At 42.0% G+C, this 15,079-nt stretch overlaps 1 protein-coding gene across 3 annotated transcripts in view; it reads left to right on the plus strand.

The window, feature by feature from the left end:
• LOC132579162 (transmembrane protein 255A-like) overlaps positions 1-15,079 on the plus strand; it is a 36,356-nt gene that overhangs the window by 7,682 nt on the left and 13,595 nt on the right. For 2 of the 3 annotated variants that reach the window (XM_060249369.1, XM_060249371.1), the window contains 5 exons: positions 3,824-3,886; positions 7,069-7,158; positions 11,600-11,662; positions 12,976-13,064; positions 13,906-14,068. In XM_060249369.1, coding sequence (XP_060105352.1) covers positions 3,824-3,886; positions 7,069-7,158; positions 11,600-11,662; positions 12,976-13,064; positions 13,906-14,068 — 468 coding nt within the window. The remainder of the gene's footprint in view (positions 1-3,823; positions 3,887-7,068; positions 7,159-11,599; positions 11,663-12,975; positions 13,065-13,905; positions 14,069-15,079) is intronic. The other variant, XM_060249370.1, reaches the window with a different exon arrangement.

The raw sequence follows: 15,079 nt of genomic DNA on the forward strand, positions 1-15,079 counted from the left end.
AGGCATTATGAACCAGGCTTGGAAGCAGTCATTCTCAACTGATTAGGAGACCTGGGGTGTCATATGGTTTTCTGCTTTTCTTCATTGTGATCCTAGGAGGTAAGTTAGACAAATAAATTCCACACTTAGAACTTGCCTCTCTTCTGTTGGCGGCTCTTTTTCCTGGATTCTTCATTGGCATCCCTGGAGCAGGGCTGTGTGTTCCCTGTTTTCTCCCTGCCCTACACAAACAGGACAAAGGCTAATGCGGAATCAGTCTGAGTGACTAGTCACCTGGTGAACTTCACAGCCAAGTAGGGATTTGAACCAGAGCTGTCCTAGTCCTCCATTCTAACTATTGCACCACACTGTGTCTGCATGTGTCCGGGGAATTCTGCTGTTTGTCATGATTATTTCTCTTCTTGAGAATCATTTAGATAATTCATTTTTAGTAGCAAATGATTCTCAAAGTGAAGAACAAGGCTTAAAACAAAATGCAACATAAAAGGCCATAAATTCAGTCCACATAAAAGGGAGGAAATGAACCAGAATTATTGTCAGGTGGCGGCAAATTCAACAGAGCACATTAGCCACAGAGAGGCTATGTAGAGAGATTATGTTATAATAATTATTTCTATCAAGTCACAACCAACTCATGGGGTTTTCATTGTAAGAGATGAGCAGAGATTATTTGCCACTGCCTTCCTCTGCATAGCATCCCAGGCGTCCTTGGTAGTCTGCTTAAAAGGGCAAGGATGCTGCTGGAGGAAGCAAGTGGCTTGCTGTCAGTCACCCTGCACACATCTGATGGACAGGTAACCTCTAGGGACCTTGACTGCTCTGAGGTCCTATGCGTTTTAACCTAATTGGCACATGGTTCTGGTAGATGATGGATACAGGAGAATGATCGACATCTAAGATGTGCATGTATGTCTCCTGATTGCACTTTGTGACTGGCAGCTGTATGTGTGAATTTCACTGCCCCCCTTGAAAAGTATTGCATTTGAGTAAATGTTGGCTGCTATGCAAGTTCTATTCTGTGGTGATTCATTTTTGAAGACTCATTTGCATGTGCAAGTAATTGCTTTGATCAGCATGTTAAGAAAGGTTAGGAAACATGAGTTAGGATCATCATCAGTATTATTATTATACCACTTTGAATGTGCAAAAAATTCTGTAGAAACCTTCTCTGAGGTTGCTTCCATGCTAGGATTCTTTTACACTGCTTAGCTGTTCCTCTTTTACAGTCAGCTGCATGCAGAATTAATATAGCATTACATTCCACATAAAATTCCAGAAATGTCTATCACACAGGCAAAATTCTACGCTACATATACTGGGAAATAGATTCCATTCAACAAAGACTCCAATTCTCTCTGCAACTGTTCGTTTAAATTGTCCCTTTTTTTACAGCAATTCTGTTTCTCTGTTTAATTAGTAACTTCTTGATAACTCCTCCTGGCTGTAGGATTCCCACATTGATCCTTAACTATTAGTTTTTGGTCTTTGGAGACGGTGGATGTTTTAATTACTGCTTTTCTTTAACAATTACTCATTTATTTTTTTGTGGATTCATAATGTCAAAAGGACTGGGCAGCAAACAAAACCCACTCACCCTGTAAGGTTGCACACTCAGGGTGTGTCTTCAAAATAAGCTACTTTGGTAGCTGTAGCTGGCCTGGTCAGGCCAACGTACTAGATTCAGACTCTGGAGTGCAAGAACACATCAGAATATTATTAATACACCTTATTAAAATAATGTGTAGGAATGTACAAATGCAAGCACAGTGACAATGCTAAATAGTTAGTTCTAGAAACTAACAAAAGAATGTTTCTCTAATCCAGAAATTACTTAACAAGGCAGAGTCCAAGGTAGTTTCAAATTCCAAAACCAACAGGAGATTTCAAAGTCCAAAACCAACATGAAGATTTTACCATAGCTTGAGTGCTAGCTTAACTCTTGTTCCTAGACCACCCCATTCAAAGTATCCACAAGCAAGGCCTTAGGTCAAAAAACAAGAGTTAAGCTAGCACTCAAGCTATGGTAAAATCTCCAAATTACAGCTAAGTGTACTCAAACTAGAACGAAGCATCTTGCTTTATGCATCACAGCCTCCGACAGCATGATTCAGGCTAGCAAATCCAGGGCTTTTTTTCCTGGGGGAACACAGCTTGGAATCTCTTTGTGGAAAGAAATTTCTCAAAAAATAAGTTTAAAAGTTCATGAGGGGCACCCATGTTTTCCTCCTTTATTTCCCTCTAGAAAGTTCCAGCACCTCTTTTTCCAGAAAAAAAGCCCTGAGCAAATCAAAAGAAAGCCCAATGATGTAACCCAGTTGACCATTGGTGTTGCCAACCAGGTGAAATAACCAATCAGGTGAGATTGCCAATTGGTATCTGGCGTTTTATGGTTACATGAAATCTAATTAACAAACTGCCATAAATCTTTGTGTTAAGTGATAGAACCTGCAGGCAGAATGGCCTTGAAATATTTCGGTCTGATCGTACTTGCACCTGTGAACGGACTCCCATCTACCCTTATCTCTCTCTCTCTCTCCCTCTGAGTCACTGTTAGTTTGGCTTTAATGTTCAGACCGCAGAAATTTTCCATGTTTTGCAGGGCTTTCAGCTTGAACAAGAGATTATGAAGAGGCCTACTTAATGTTATTTTTAATCCTGTTGAAAGAAGTGCTGAGAACTGATAATTAATTCAGGAATTCTGGGTCCACCAAAAGTAAGCAGGAAATAACTGAATAGATAAGGAAACCAGGTCTGAAATAAATCAGCAAAGTTTAAAGGTCAGTAGCCATAAGAATATTCAATATTGTTTTGTAGTTGCAAAAAATTACCCTAAACCAAGTTTGAAGAAAGGTGGGAGGACAGTAAGGATAGCACTGAAATTAATCCATTTGGGAGCAGGACTATCTAGATTCTCTGTAAAAACCAAATGCAACAAACTATGACTGTTTCAGACCAAAAGAGAAGTGTGGAAGCAACTTCATTTGCAGCCTGACCCTGTCCTCTCTTGCAACTTGTCATTGCTAGAGCAGAGCATCACAATATGTACAGTGCCATATTGTGCCAGGCAAACATCTAACTCTACCCTGCTTTCCTCCAAAAGTATAAAGCGAAGCTGAACCTGTTGTGGAAACTCTTAGCTGGCTCAAGCCTGTGTTGGCATAGCTGCATGTGCCAGCTGATTTGTGCCTTCCTTGGTGTTTTTTGTTTGTTTGTTGAAGCAATGTGCATTGGTGCTCCTAGATAACATAAGGGCTTTCTTTGCTGCTTTAGGTGCAGGTGATAGGGCATACTTCCAACACTAGAACTGAGTTTCCATCAGAGTACAGTCCTATGCTGTGCTGTATCCAGGAATCAACTGTTAGTCCCACGGCTGTCATGAAAGATGCCAAGTACATTTATATGTATTAACAGTGGGATTCTGGAGATGAACGCCCAGGTCAAAGTTAAAATTCTCTAATTTGCCTTTGGCTCAGTTGGCAGCTTTGCTTTCAGGTGGCTTGAGCTACTCAGATTAGTGCTGAAGCTGTCAGCCTGTAATAACAACACATTCATTCACTGCCTAATTTGTAAATGATGCTGTCATAACATGCTGGCAGTAATGTCCACCTATAAAAAACTGAAATGCTATTACAATCCCTTGGTGATCCAGTTATTAATTTTAGAAATATTCTTTACTTGGAATTTTAAAGGTTTCTAAGTTGAAGTGTTGGAATAGCACTGTGTATTTTTTTTAAAAAAGTCTTGCTTGTAGTCTTTTCTCTGTGCTAAACAACTAAGATGGGGTCAGTTGTAACACTGAACATTGCAAATTGTTGCCTTTCAGCTTGGCTTGGGCTCGTTTCTTGGAATTATTGGATCGAATTTGATAGAAAATAAAAGGCAAATGGTAAGTTGAATGGTTGCAAAGGTATTTGTTTTGTTAATTTAACAGCCAGCAGCTAAGGAGTTGCGGTGAGCTCCTTTATACAGTCACAGAAACCCCTATGTCTCTTCCATGTTTTTTCCCCCAGTGACCTTGAGCCTCTGAGTGGAAGGCATGAAACCTGTTTGGTGTGCTTATCTTCTGCAGCCACATAGAAAACAATAAGGGAGACTTTACTATTTCCTAGGATTTCTGATCATGTACAGAAGTATGGCAAAATTATCCTCTTTTGGCAGGACGGAATAGGCAACTGGCTTACTAAGTAGGCTTTCTACACACAGTTGTTAATTTGCTGCTTAGAAAATGGGTGTCTGTATTCAGCCATGATTACCTCCTATATCTGCTCTACCACTTCTTTGCAGCATGGAATGCAGCCGGATAATATCGCTCCCAGGTGGTTCCCTATTTCAAACATTCCTAGAATACCCTAAGAGTCAGCCCAGACTCATCTCTTGGAAATGTTCCCGTGGCAGCCTAGAAACTGGTTTATGATAAGTTAGAGCAAGGGCATGCTGCATTAGTACTAGGATCGTATTACGGCCATCCAAAATTCCACTCATGCCCCTTCTAAAGTGACGGCATGACTTCAGGTTGACCCATGTGCATGTTTTTAAAGTTCTAGTTAAGCAAAGAACAATTCAGAATACAGTAGACCTGTGGGTTGCAAACTGTGTTATGGGAACACGGTGGTTCTTTGGGAATGTATCTTAAGGTGGCTGAGCAGGAAAATTTGTGATGGGAAAAGAAGGCCTGTTACCAGCCTCAACAGAAAGCTTAGTTATGCCAGTGATTCCCTAGTGTGCCAGCTTGTCCTGGTGCCTGTTTGTTTGCTTCTTTCCCCAAAGCAAAAAGCCAGGCCTGGTTTTCCTTTACTTCATAGGAGCAGAAGGTGCTTCAAATAACCTAGGAGGCATCACTTTTGTGTCTGCAGGGAGCACCCATTCAGAAACAGCTGCCTGTGTTATAGGAAAATTTCCAGTGAATTAGAATGAGATTTATTCTAATATGTCCATTACTATTTTTTGTCAGCTGAGGACCAGCAAATACCTTGGAACACACAGCCAAGTGTACTGAGCAACGCTTCAGGCCTTCAGACAGAGATTCCCACTGGGCTCCTCTCATTTCATCCAGATCTAGCTCAGATGTCATAGGAGAGTCTCTCATATTGCCTACCCAGTTCCATGAGCCCTCAGGGTAACCAGAGTTCCCAGAAACCAGTCACCCCCCTTCTTAGCAGCTCTGAAGATAGCTGGGCAGTAATTGGGCAGGTAGTAGTCAAAAAGACAACTGGTAGTCTAGCAATACGGAAGGATAACCCAGTGGCTTTGGCAGTGATTTATTTCCCTGCCTGAGAGAATGCCACAGATCTGAGAGCTGTATATCACTTAGCAGCATGGGATAGTCTTTCTGGTATCAACTGATTCTCCGGACAAAGAGGATTCTGAGCTGCAGTGACAGCATCCTAAATTGAACTGAGAGACCACAGTGGTAGAGCATCTGCTTGGCATGCAGAAGGTCCCAGGTTCAATCCCCAGCACTTCCAGCTAAGAATCAAGTAGCAGGTAACATGAAAGACCTTTGCCTGAGACACTGCCAGTTTGAGCAGACATACTAACCTGGTCTGATTCAGTATAAGGCAGCTTCATGTGGTCATGTGAGAGCACTCTCCATGAACTGCCTTCAGTTGCATCCTCTGTCTTGTAGCTCCAATGCTGTAAGGAACTGGTCCCGGATCCTCAGGGCTAATGGTTCAAGACCCTGTGTGCCTGAATAATTGTAGCTCCCCCATGTAGGGATCAATATTGTAAAGATGATAGTCTCTTCCATGCTTTGCAAATCTGAATAGCCTGATTGCCAATCTGGGGTCTTCTTACTTTTCAGGAGACAAACACTTGTGGGTGGCATGGTTGATACTTCCCTGGACTAGCTTAACCATCAGTCCATTCCAAAATCACCACTTACAGTCATGCCTTTCATAGGGAGATGGTTTTGCTATGCTCTGACAGGGAAAGGACAGAATTTTGATGGCAGAAGTGATTTCCTGAAGATATGACAAACAAAGCCAGAAATTATTTTTAAAATATTATTTATATCTGAAGGCCCTGAAGCTTTGTTCAACTTTGTATTTAAATATTGGTGGGACACAGCAGGATTCAGAGTGTCAGATTCCTTATCATTAATCTGTACACAGAATATATTTACATATTTTTTTTTCTTTGATAAGCTTTTTTTTAACCTCAGGAATATCAAAGGGCAGGAGCAACAGCTTGCTATGAAATGCAACTGCAGTTAAATAGAAATTGGCTTTTAAAAAGGAATCTTGAGCTCATGCATTCATATTTCCATTCTCTCATAGTTTTAAAAGCTACATCACTAGTCCTTATGATTGTGGAGATGCTTTTGTTCCCCCCCCCTCCCCCAGTCCAGGCTAAGTAATTCCTACAGTCAGACAAGATTCTGGGTATGATTTCCACTGGTCATTTTTACTGTTCTCAGTCCCTAATCCCTTTCCTTCATAAATTTATACCTTCTTCTCACCCTTCCTGTGCACAAGTTTTCACTTAAGGTCCAGTAGGAAACCTAATATGAATTAGCAGCACTAGAAGAATGAGGAGGAGAAAGGGAAAAAGCAACATAGTTCTGTGACACAGCACATATTCAGAGCTCTGCTTTCTTCAGTTGCAAATGTGAACCAATAATAAGCAAAATGAATGGAATTAATATGATCATAGTCGGAACATGGATGGAACTGGATGCAGCTAAGGGCCTGCTTCAGATGGAGTGTACATTCCCATTGCAGTGGAGCCCATGTGTCAAGTGCAGAAACTCTTGGGTTCCTTCCCACCCACCCCCCATGTAACAAGCCTCAGAAAAACCTTGGAGAACTGTTGCCAGTCACAGTAATAAATCATTTTGGACTGGATGGATCAATGGTCTGGTTCTGTATCGGGCAACTGTATATTTTTGTGCGTTTTTTGTGCATAAACATAACTTGGGGCAGCTTTGAAGAAGCAGATGCTTTATAAAAGCTACTGAATAGCAGATGTTGTTTTAATAAACCTGCTCCTTCTGTGGGTGAGTGTTTCAGCTCACAGTTTTGTATTGAAGCAGATGATTACATATATGTAGCTTTATCTTTTCCACAGCTGGTGGCATCCATAGTGTTCATCAGCTTTGGAGTCCTGGCTGCTTTCTGCTGCGCCATTGTTGATGGTGTCTTTGCTGCCAGACACATTGTAAGTATTGTCCACATAGCTCTGCATGCCAGTCCCCTTGTTCCCTCTTAACCTGTCGACAGCAATGTGAGCGTGTGCACCATGATCCCACAAGAGTGCAGAAAAGATGCAGGTAGTGTTATTAAGCGTACAGTCCAGTTTCTGGAGCGTCTTGGTTGTTCTTGTAAAGGAAAGAAGAATCAAGTTTCTCATTCACATGGTTCTGAAAATGTGCTTGCTTTCATGTTGGCAGTGCCTGGTGAAACCCCAGATGTTGGACAGGAAGCAGAATAAGGCCTGATCTATGCAAGCAGCTAGGAGTGCCAATCCCCAGGTGGGGGGCAGGGGATACCTTGGTTTGGAGGCCCTTCCCCCCACTTCAGGGTCACCAGAAAGCAGGGATGGGAGGGAAATGTCTGCTGGGCACTCCATTATTCCCTATGGAGACCAATTCTCATAGGGTATAATAGAAAATTGATCTGCAGGTATCTGGGGCTCTGGGGCGGCTGTTGTTTGAGGTAGAGGCACCAAATTTTGAGCATAGCATTCAGTACCTCTCCCTCGAGTACCCTCCAAGTTTCAAAAGGATTGGACAAGAGGGTCCAATTCTATGAGCCCCAAAAGTAGGTGCCCCTATCCTTCATTATTTCCAATGGCGGGAAGGCATTTAAAAGGTGTGCGGTCCCTTTAAATGTGATGACCAGAACTCCCTTTGGAGTTCAATTATGCTTGTCACAACCTTGCTCCTGGCTCAACCCCCAATGTCTCCTGGCTCCACCCCCAAAGTCTCCTGGCTCCAGGATATTCCCAGATTTTTCTTGAATTTGACTTGGCAACCCTAAAAAGAAGCAGCATTTCAAGCCCTTTCAGGCCAGGTCCCACACTGAGGGTCTAACTGGACATTACACTGTTTATGGGTCTGCCCTGTTGAGCAGACATGCTGGAAGTCCCATGCTTGTAATTTTCTTCCCAGTCATGTGGGACTCTGATTCAAACTGGGATTGTGGTTTATAGGGAGAAGACTGGGAGGCTCACCACCACCACACTATTTTCCTGACCCAAGACAAATCCCAAGGAAGCTACTGTTTGCCTCGTTGGGGAAGTCAGCATGTACTGATGGGTCACACAAGTCTCCCCAAAGAGACAGATAGCTCCTTGGGGTCATATTAGGTCATGAAAGTGGTGCAGGAAAAAGGCTGAAGACTGCCCCGTGGGGAATGCTGCTGGCCCAATTCTGATCAGGCCCCCATGCACCTGAGAGTTACTTTTCAAAAATTATTGGGGGCTCTAAGGTCTCAACTCTCAGCATGTCTTTGGTTTGACCAGTCCCAAGGCAGACATGGGCCAGACCTGTAATCCGTACCATGTAGTTGAGCCCTGAAAGAGTGCTCTTGATACTGAAAATGTCAAAGTACAGGGCTTTTTTTGAGCAGGAATGCACAGGAATGCAGTTCCAGCTGGCTTGGTATCAGGGGTGTGGCCTAATATACAAATAAGTTCCTGCTTTTTTTTCCTACAGAAAAGCCCTGTGTGAAACAATGGTGATGTCAGGGGTGTGGCCTAATATGCAAATGAATCCCTGCTGGGCTTTTTCTACAAAAAAAAGCCCTGCCAAAGTATATTGTAGCCATTTTGTTTAATGCAAAACTACATAAGCGTGGGCAGTGAGGCTGTTACTGTGGTTCACCAGAGGAGAGAGACGAGAGTATTTTAGGAATCAGAAAGGTGGTCCTTCAGCAGTGGATTATACATAATAGCATGAGATTAGACCAGTAGCCCAGCTGGTCCAGCACTGTGGCCTACCAGTTGCCCAGGAGGACCAACAAACTGGACACAGAGGCCATCACCTCTCCTTTATGTTGTATCCTAGCACCAGAAGTTCAGAGATTGGCATCAGTTACTACAGCCAGTAGCCACTAATGGACCTAGCCTACATGAATCTGTGTAATCCCCTTCTGTTCTTGTGGCCAGCATCACTACATCCACTGGCATAGAATTCCACAATGTACCGTAATTACTTGTTGAATGAGGAAATACTTCCTTTAGCTTAAAAAATTGTTTGTATTTTTGTTTGAATGGACTTTTAAAATGTTAGAACCAGTTCGGGTCTCCAGAGCAGCATCTTTATTGTTCTTAATTTGTTTTTAATTCTTTGTACATTTTAAATGTGATGTCTTTATGGTTGTTTTTCTTGGAAGCTATCTCAGATCTTTTGAAAGAGAAGCAGAATAGAAACATTTTCAGCCTGTCAGTAAAACAAAAATTCCTTTTTGTCTATCCTGAAGCTACTGCCCATTAACTGCATTGGGTGCTCCCTGCCAATTCGAATACTATTCACTACAAAAGAACTATGGCATAGTGAGAAAAAGTTGTCTTTATCCATTTTCTCCCCTCCCTCCCACATAGTTTGGTAAATGTATCCCCCCTTAGTTGTCTTTTCTCTTCATGTGAAAATGCTCAGTAGCAAGACTTATATCCTAAGTTTTAGGTAGATAAGTGGGTATTTTTCATATTACATGTTGCTTTATGCAGGGGTGGCCAATGGTAGCTCTCCAGATGTTTTTTTGTCTACAACTCCCATCAGCCCCAGCCAGCATGGCCAATGGCTGGGGCTGATGGGAGTTGTAGGCAAAACACATCTGGAGAGTTACCGTTGGCCACCCCTGCTTTATAGAATACCATAAGCCAAATATGCAAGTTGTAAACAGGCCTCTTTCCAAGGAGCATATATACTAAATGGACAGTAGAGAGAGAACAAAGAAAGGGATAGGACAGTTGAGGGCTTTCTGCCCTTATTTCCTTATTGCATCCTACCAAGCCAGGTTACCCTCGGCTAAAGATCTCCTGATCTCATACACAACTGTATCCAGTCTCCTTGATGCCCCTGATGTCTGGTGTTCCTACCTGAGGGTACGTCTCTCTCGTTGCTTCAGATCAAAGCTCGGATCTTCCATCATTTTTATTTTGTTTTAACATCCTCTCCCAATCTCCCCTTGTAGCCTTCTGCAGACAGAGTTCTCCTTGGGGCATATTGGACATAACGTATTTATAATATAGTGGGTTCTATGCATGGAGGAGTCGCCAGTTGCGTGATCATAAGCTCTTTAATAGACATGCTATAGGATAGGGCTACATTACAAGACTGGGAATGGGGCCTACTGGCCCAACTTATATACATCTCTGGATTCCTGCACTAGCACATCATTGGGTCATTCAAACCGGTGGGGGCTTGTGATTGGTCTAGGACTGCAGAGATTTAGATCCTACAGCCCTTTGTTCCCAAGTTCCCAAGCTCAGTCCGTATGGCTCCAACGAGCCCGGCAAGCACACCCAAAGTCTTCACTTGAGTCCACATACATAACAGTATTGCATTCTAATTTCTCGTTTTGCCACATAACTTGCTTTGAGATTGGTATTCAATCTCAGACTCAACCTAGTCTACCTTGTGGAGTTGTTGTGAGGATGAAAGGGGCTAACAGCACTACTCTGCACTGCTTAGCACAGGGGTCCTCAAACTTTTTAAATAGGGGTCAGTTCACTGTCCCTCAGACTGTTGGAGGGCCGGACTGCCGTTACTGTACAAGGCCGCGGGCCGTCAGTTCTCCATCTTCTGCATCTCTCTCCCTTCCCCACACCACACACCCCGGCCTGGGAACTCACCTCACCTCGGTATCACCTCACACTCTGTCTCCGCCGCCTCAGCCCAGTGCCGGAAGTGTGCGTTGCTAACGTGAGTTTAGGTCGAACGTCACTTCCGGTCTGATTTTGCCATAACCCGGCGGGCCGCATAAACGTCCTCAGCGGGCCGCATCTAGCCCGCGGGCCATAGTTTGAGGACCCCTGGCTTAGCAGAAGAGATACAAATGTAATGCACGAAAATAAAAACCTTTCCTCTGCAGTAAAGTCAAAATATTTGTCACTGCATATATCTTATAATTCCTGATGGACATTTATATGCTGCTGATGGTCATGAGTGCATGGCTGGACATTAGAAAAAGAAGAAGAGAAGAGACTAGATTTACACCCTGCCCTTTACTACTCAAAGGAGTCTCAGAGCAGCTTACAATCTCCCTTCCCTTCCTTTCCGCACAACAGACACCCTGTGAGGTAGGTGGACTTGCGAGAGCTCTTCCAGAACTGCTTTTAAGCAGAACAGCTCTGTGAGAGCTTCTGACTGACTCAAGATCATATCAGCAGGTGCGTGTGGAGGGGTGGGGAATCAAACCTGGTTCTCCCAGGTAAGAGTCTGTGCTATGCCAAACTGGCTCTCTATTGATGATTGGCAGTTCCAGTGAGGCTTTCTTTTTGTGCTTCCTTACAGCATGGGGAAAGAAGTGTGAAAATATAGTCTTTCAAGCAACTGTCCAATGGAGTAATATACGTATTACAGGCTGGAACTGCTTTTTCCTCACCATTTTGGAGGTAAAACCAACCCAGTATTATTTTCTGTTTCTTTTTACAGGACCTTAGGCCACTATATGCTGGACGATGCCACTACTTTTCGAAAAGCACAGCCCCGCCAGAGGTGAGTGATTGCAGTGGTGTCCCATCATTTGCTGCCTCACAAACAAGCAGAAAGCTCAGGTTGAACAGACTGGCAAAAGTGCTGCTTGTCTGGACTGCAGGAACCAGCCTTTCTAGTCTATGCACCTTTTCCATTCTCTTTTTTAAAAAAATTATTATAAATATTTCAATTCAACTTCCAACAATACAGCAAACAAATGATAAAAAGAAATGAAGCAACTAAGGTTGATATCTAAAACAATAATATATTGTCATCAAAACCATTACAAGAATCCTGAAGCAATAGTAGTAAAAAAAAGGTTAATACAATTAAAAAACTATCAAGCAGAACGCTATATGAACATAGATGCCATCAGGGCCTTTTTTGTAGAAAAAGCCCAGCAGGAACTCATTGCATATTAGGCCACACACCTTGATGTCACCATTGTTTCACACATGGCTTTTTTGTAGAAAAAAGCCCAGCATGAGCTCATTTGCATATTAGGCCACACCCTCTGACACCAAGCCAGCCGAAACTGCGTTCTTGCTTAAAAAAAAAAAAAAAGCCCTGGATGTCATCATAACAGATTTAGAGGTTACATTTCTTTCAGAACTACATCATGTTCAGACAAGTAATAAACCATTTCTCATCGAAGCTGGAGCGTGAGGGATTAGACTCTCATGTTTTTATGATACTGTAAGCCGCCCTGAGTCCGCTTGCGGAGAGGGCGGGATATAAATGTAAAGTAATAAATAAATAAATAAATAAATTTGTTTTTTTGGTCAGTAATTTTCGCCATCACATATTGCTCCCAAATCTTACGATGCCATAATGTGAGAGTTGGTGTATAGGATTTTTCCAAGTTAAGGCAATAGTTAATTTTGCTGCTACCAAAAGAGTGGAGATGAGCTCTTTTCTTTATATTTTTATCTGTTTTACTAGCTTTGTAGCTGTTGGCTGGGAGACTGGTGTGTTTTATTGGGCAATTTATGATTATTTAGTTTTTATTGCTGTTTGCCACACTTGTAGCCTGGTGGTTAACAAGAGTGGCACATATATCTTCTGAAATAAAGAATGGCTGGATGCTTTTCCTTACATGCAGAAAACTAGCATGTAAGGGGAAGGACTTCCAGCCCAACATGCTAATTTTCTATGTGGATGGACATAATTTGTGTGTGGAAAAATATTCACCTGTATGATTACCCCCCACACATACACATATCAGACCGGTGAGAACTAGGCCAGAGCAGACTGGAATTGTGTTAAAGAATATCTTGCCATCCCTTTTAGAATGTGGTTTCCCCTCTGAATTCTTCCATTCTGTGTTCACACAGACAGTCTGCCCTCTCCAGCAGCGTGGCCCCTGCACACCTAAGATCAGAACCAACACCTGTTTCTGCTGTGACTTGTATAATTGTGGAAGGTGAGTAACATGTAAATTGAATTTAAGATCCTGGAATGGAAGAGAATTTAGTGACATGGAGCTAACAGGATACAGTCACACTGTTCAGATCTTCCTGTTGTATAGAACATTTTCTCTACTCATCCTGGCTGTGTACCTGTTTACCTGCCATTCGCATCAAAATGGGAAAAGAAATCAGAATTTGGGACTGAGGCATGGCTTATTGAGAAAAAGGTTGTAAATCATCATATTTACCCATTCAAAATCCAGAACAAGAAGCAAAATTCAGGCAGTACCTTTTATTAGAGACATCCAGAATGACACATAACATTGTACCCATATTTGAACTCATCAGAGCTCTTCATCAGGCTAAATGTGACGAAACCTAAAAATGAAAGAAAACAGATTTTCCAGGTCAAGATCTCAAGACTTTCTTTTGCCAGCCATTAGTGTTAGATGCTGACAGGTTCACAGACATTTGTTTAATTGGTGTAGGTGTTAGATTAGAAGCACCTGCATTCTGGGAAGAAGCAGCAAACAATTGGAAGGTCATCTCATTTAAAAAAAAAAATTCTCCCCAGGATGATTTTGTAGCCTTGTCTGGCTGTGAGTTTTGGTGGCAATCCATCCCATGAAACATCCGTTGCCTAATCTAGGCTTTAAAAATGCCTTATTTTGGCACCGTTTAATCAGCTAGGAGTCCTCAAAGATGCTTCTGAATACAAGGAAAAGCATCCTCACCATGTATTAATTTTAAGTGAAGGGACTGCTATCCTATACATGCATTGTGTTACATTTTCTTTTTTGTTATTCAAGCATTCTGCAAGTGTGGGGTTCTTAAACATACTATTTCTCCATACAGCAGAGTGGAGATTTCTGGTGGCTACTATGAATACATCGATGTCAGCAGCTGTCAAGACATCATCCATCTTTACCATTTGCTGTGGTCAGCAACCATATTGAACATCGTTGGCTTATTTTTAGGGATCATCACAGCTGCAATCCTTGCTGGCTTTAAAGATATGGTGAGGAAGTGAAAGCGCATCAAGGTAGCTGGGGAACTAATGGGAGGAACCTCTTGAACACTCCAGTCCCATACACAATACCTTCAGTCTAAGCTGATTGAAATCAATTGCACTGTAAAATTGCTAGAGCTTTGATTTGTAGATTTGTCCATTAGTTGGTGGTGCTGACAGTTATGAACTCATATGATGATGTCTTATACCAAGTCAAGCCATTGGTCCATCTAGCTGAGTACTGTCTATGCTGACTAGCAGCAGCTCCTTAGGGTCTTGGACAGAGAAAGGTCTTTCCTGTCACATGCTGCCAAGGAGTCTAAGCCTGAACCCTGAGAGTTCCCAGGACAGTGTACACAGTCCTTTGTAAAAATATATGAAGTTTATTAAATATTTTCTGGTTAAAACAATTTTATTTGGTAACATATGGTAACAAATTATATTTCTTGCATCATTAATAATTTCTTTTATCTATCCCATATATTACTTTCTACCCACCCCTCCCCCCGTTACTTGACCCCCGCCGGTGTTATTTACTTAAAGTACTAATGTTTAAAGATACCCTTAACTAATAAAAACAAAAATTAATATTCTTCTTTTTTCTAAGATTTAATCATAATCAAAAATTGTCCAATGTCTTTTTATTTTCCACTCTTTTTCTACGTATCTTCTGAACTTTTTCCACTCCATCTTAAAAACTTCTAAATCATAGTCTCTTAAAATTCTTGTTAATTTGTCCATTTCACTCCATGTCATAACTTTTACAATCCAATCCCATTTCTCTGGTATTTTTTCTTGCTTCCACAACTGCGCATATAATGTCCTAGCAGCTGAAAGCAAGTACCAAATTATAGTTCTATCTTCTTTTGGAAATTTTTCCATTTGTAATCCCAACAGAAAAGTCTCTGCAACTTTCTTAAATTCATATCCCAAGATCCTAGAAATTTCTTGTTGAATCATCTGCCAATACGTTTTTGCTCTTTCACAAGTCCACCACATATGGTAGAAAGAACCTTCATG

This window comes from Heteronotia binoei, chromosome 11, assembly GCF_032191835.1.
Source record: "Heteronotia binoei isolate CCM8104 ecotype False Entrance Well chromosome 11, APGP_CSIRO_Hbin_v1, whole genome shotgun sequence".
Classification (NCBI taxonomy): domain Eukaryota; kingdom Metazoa; phylum Chordata; class Lepidosauria; order Squamata; family Gekkonidae; genus Heteronotia; species Heteronotia binoei.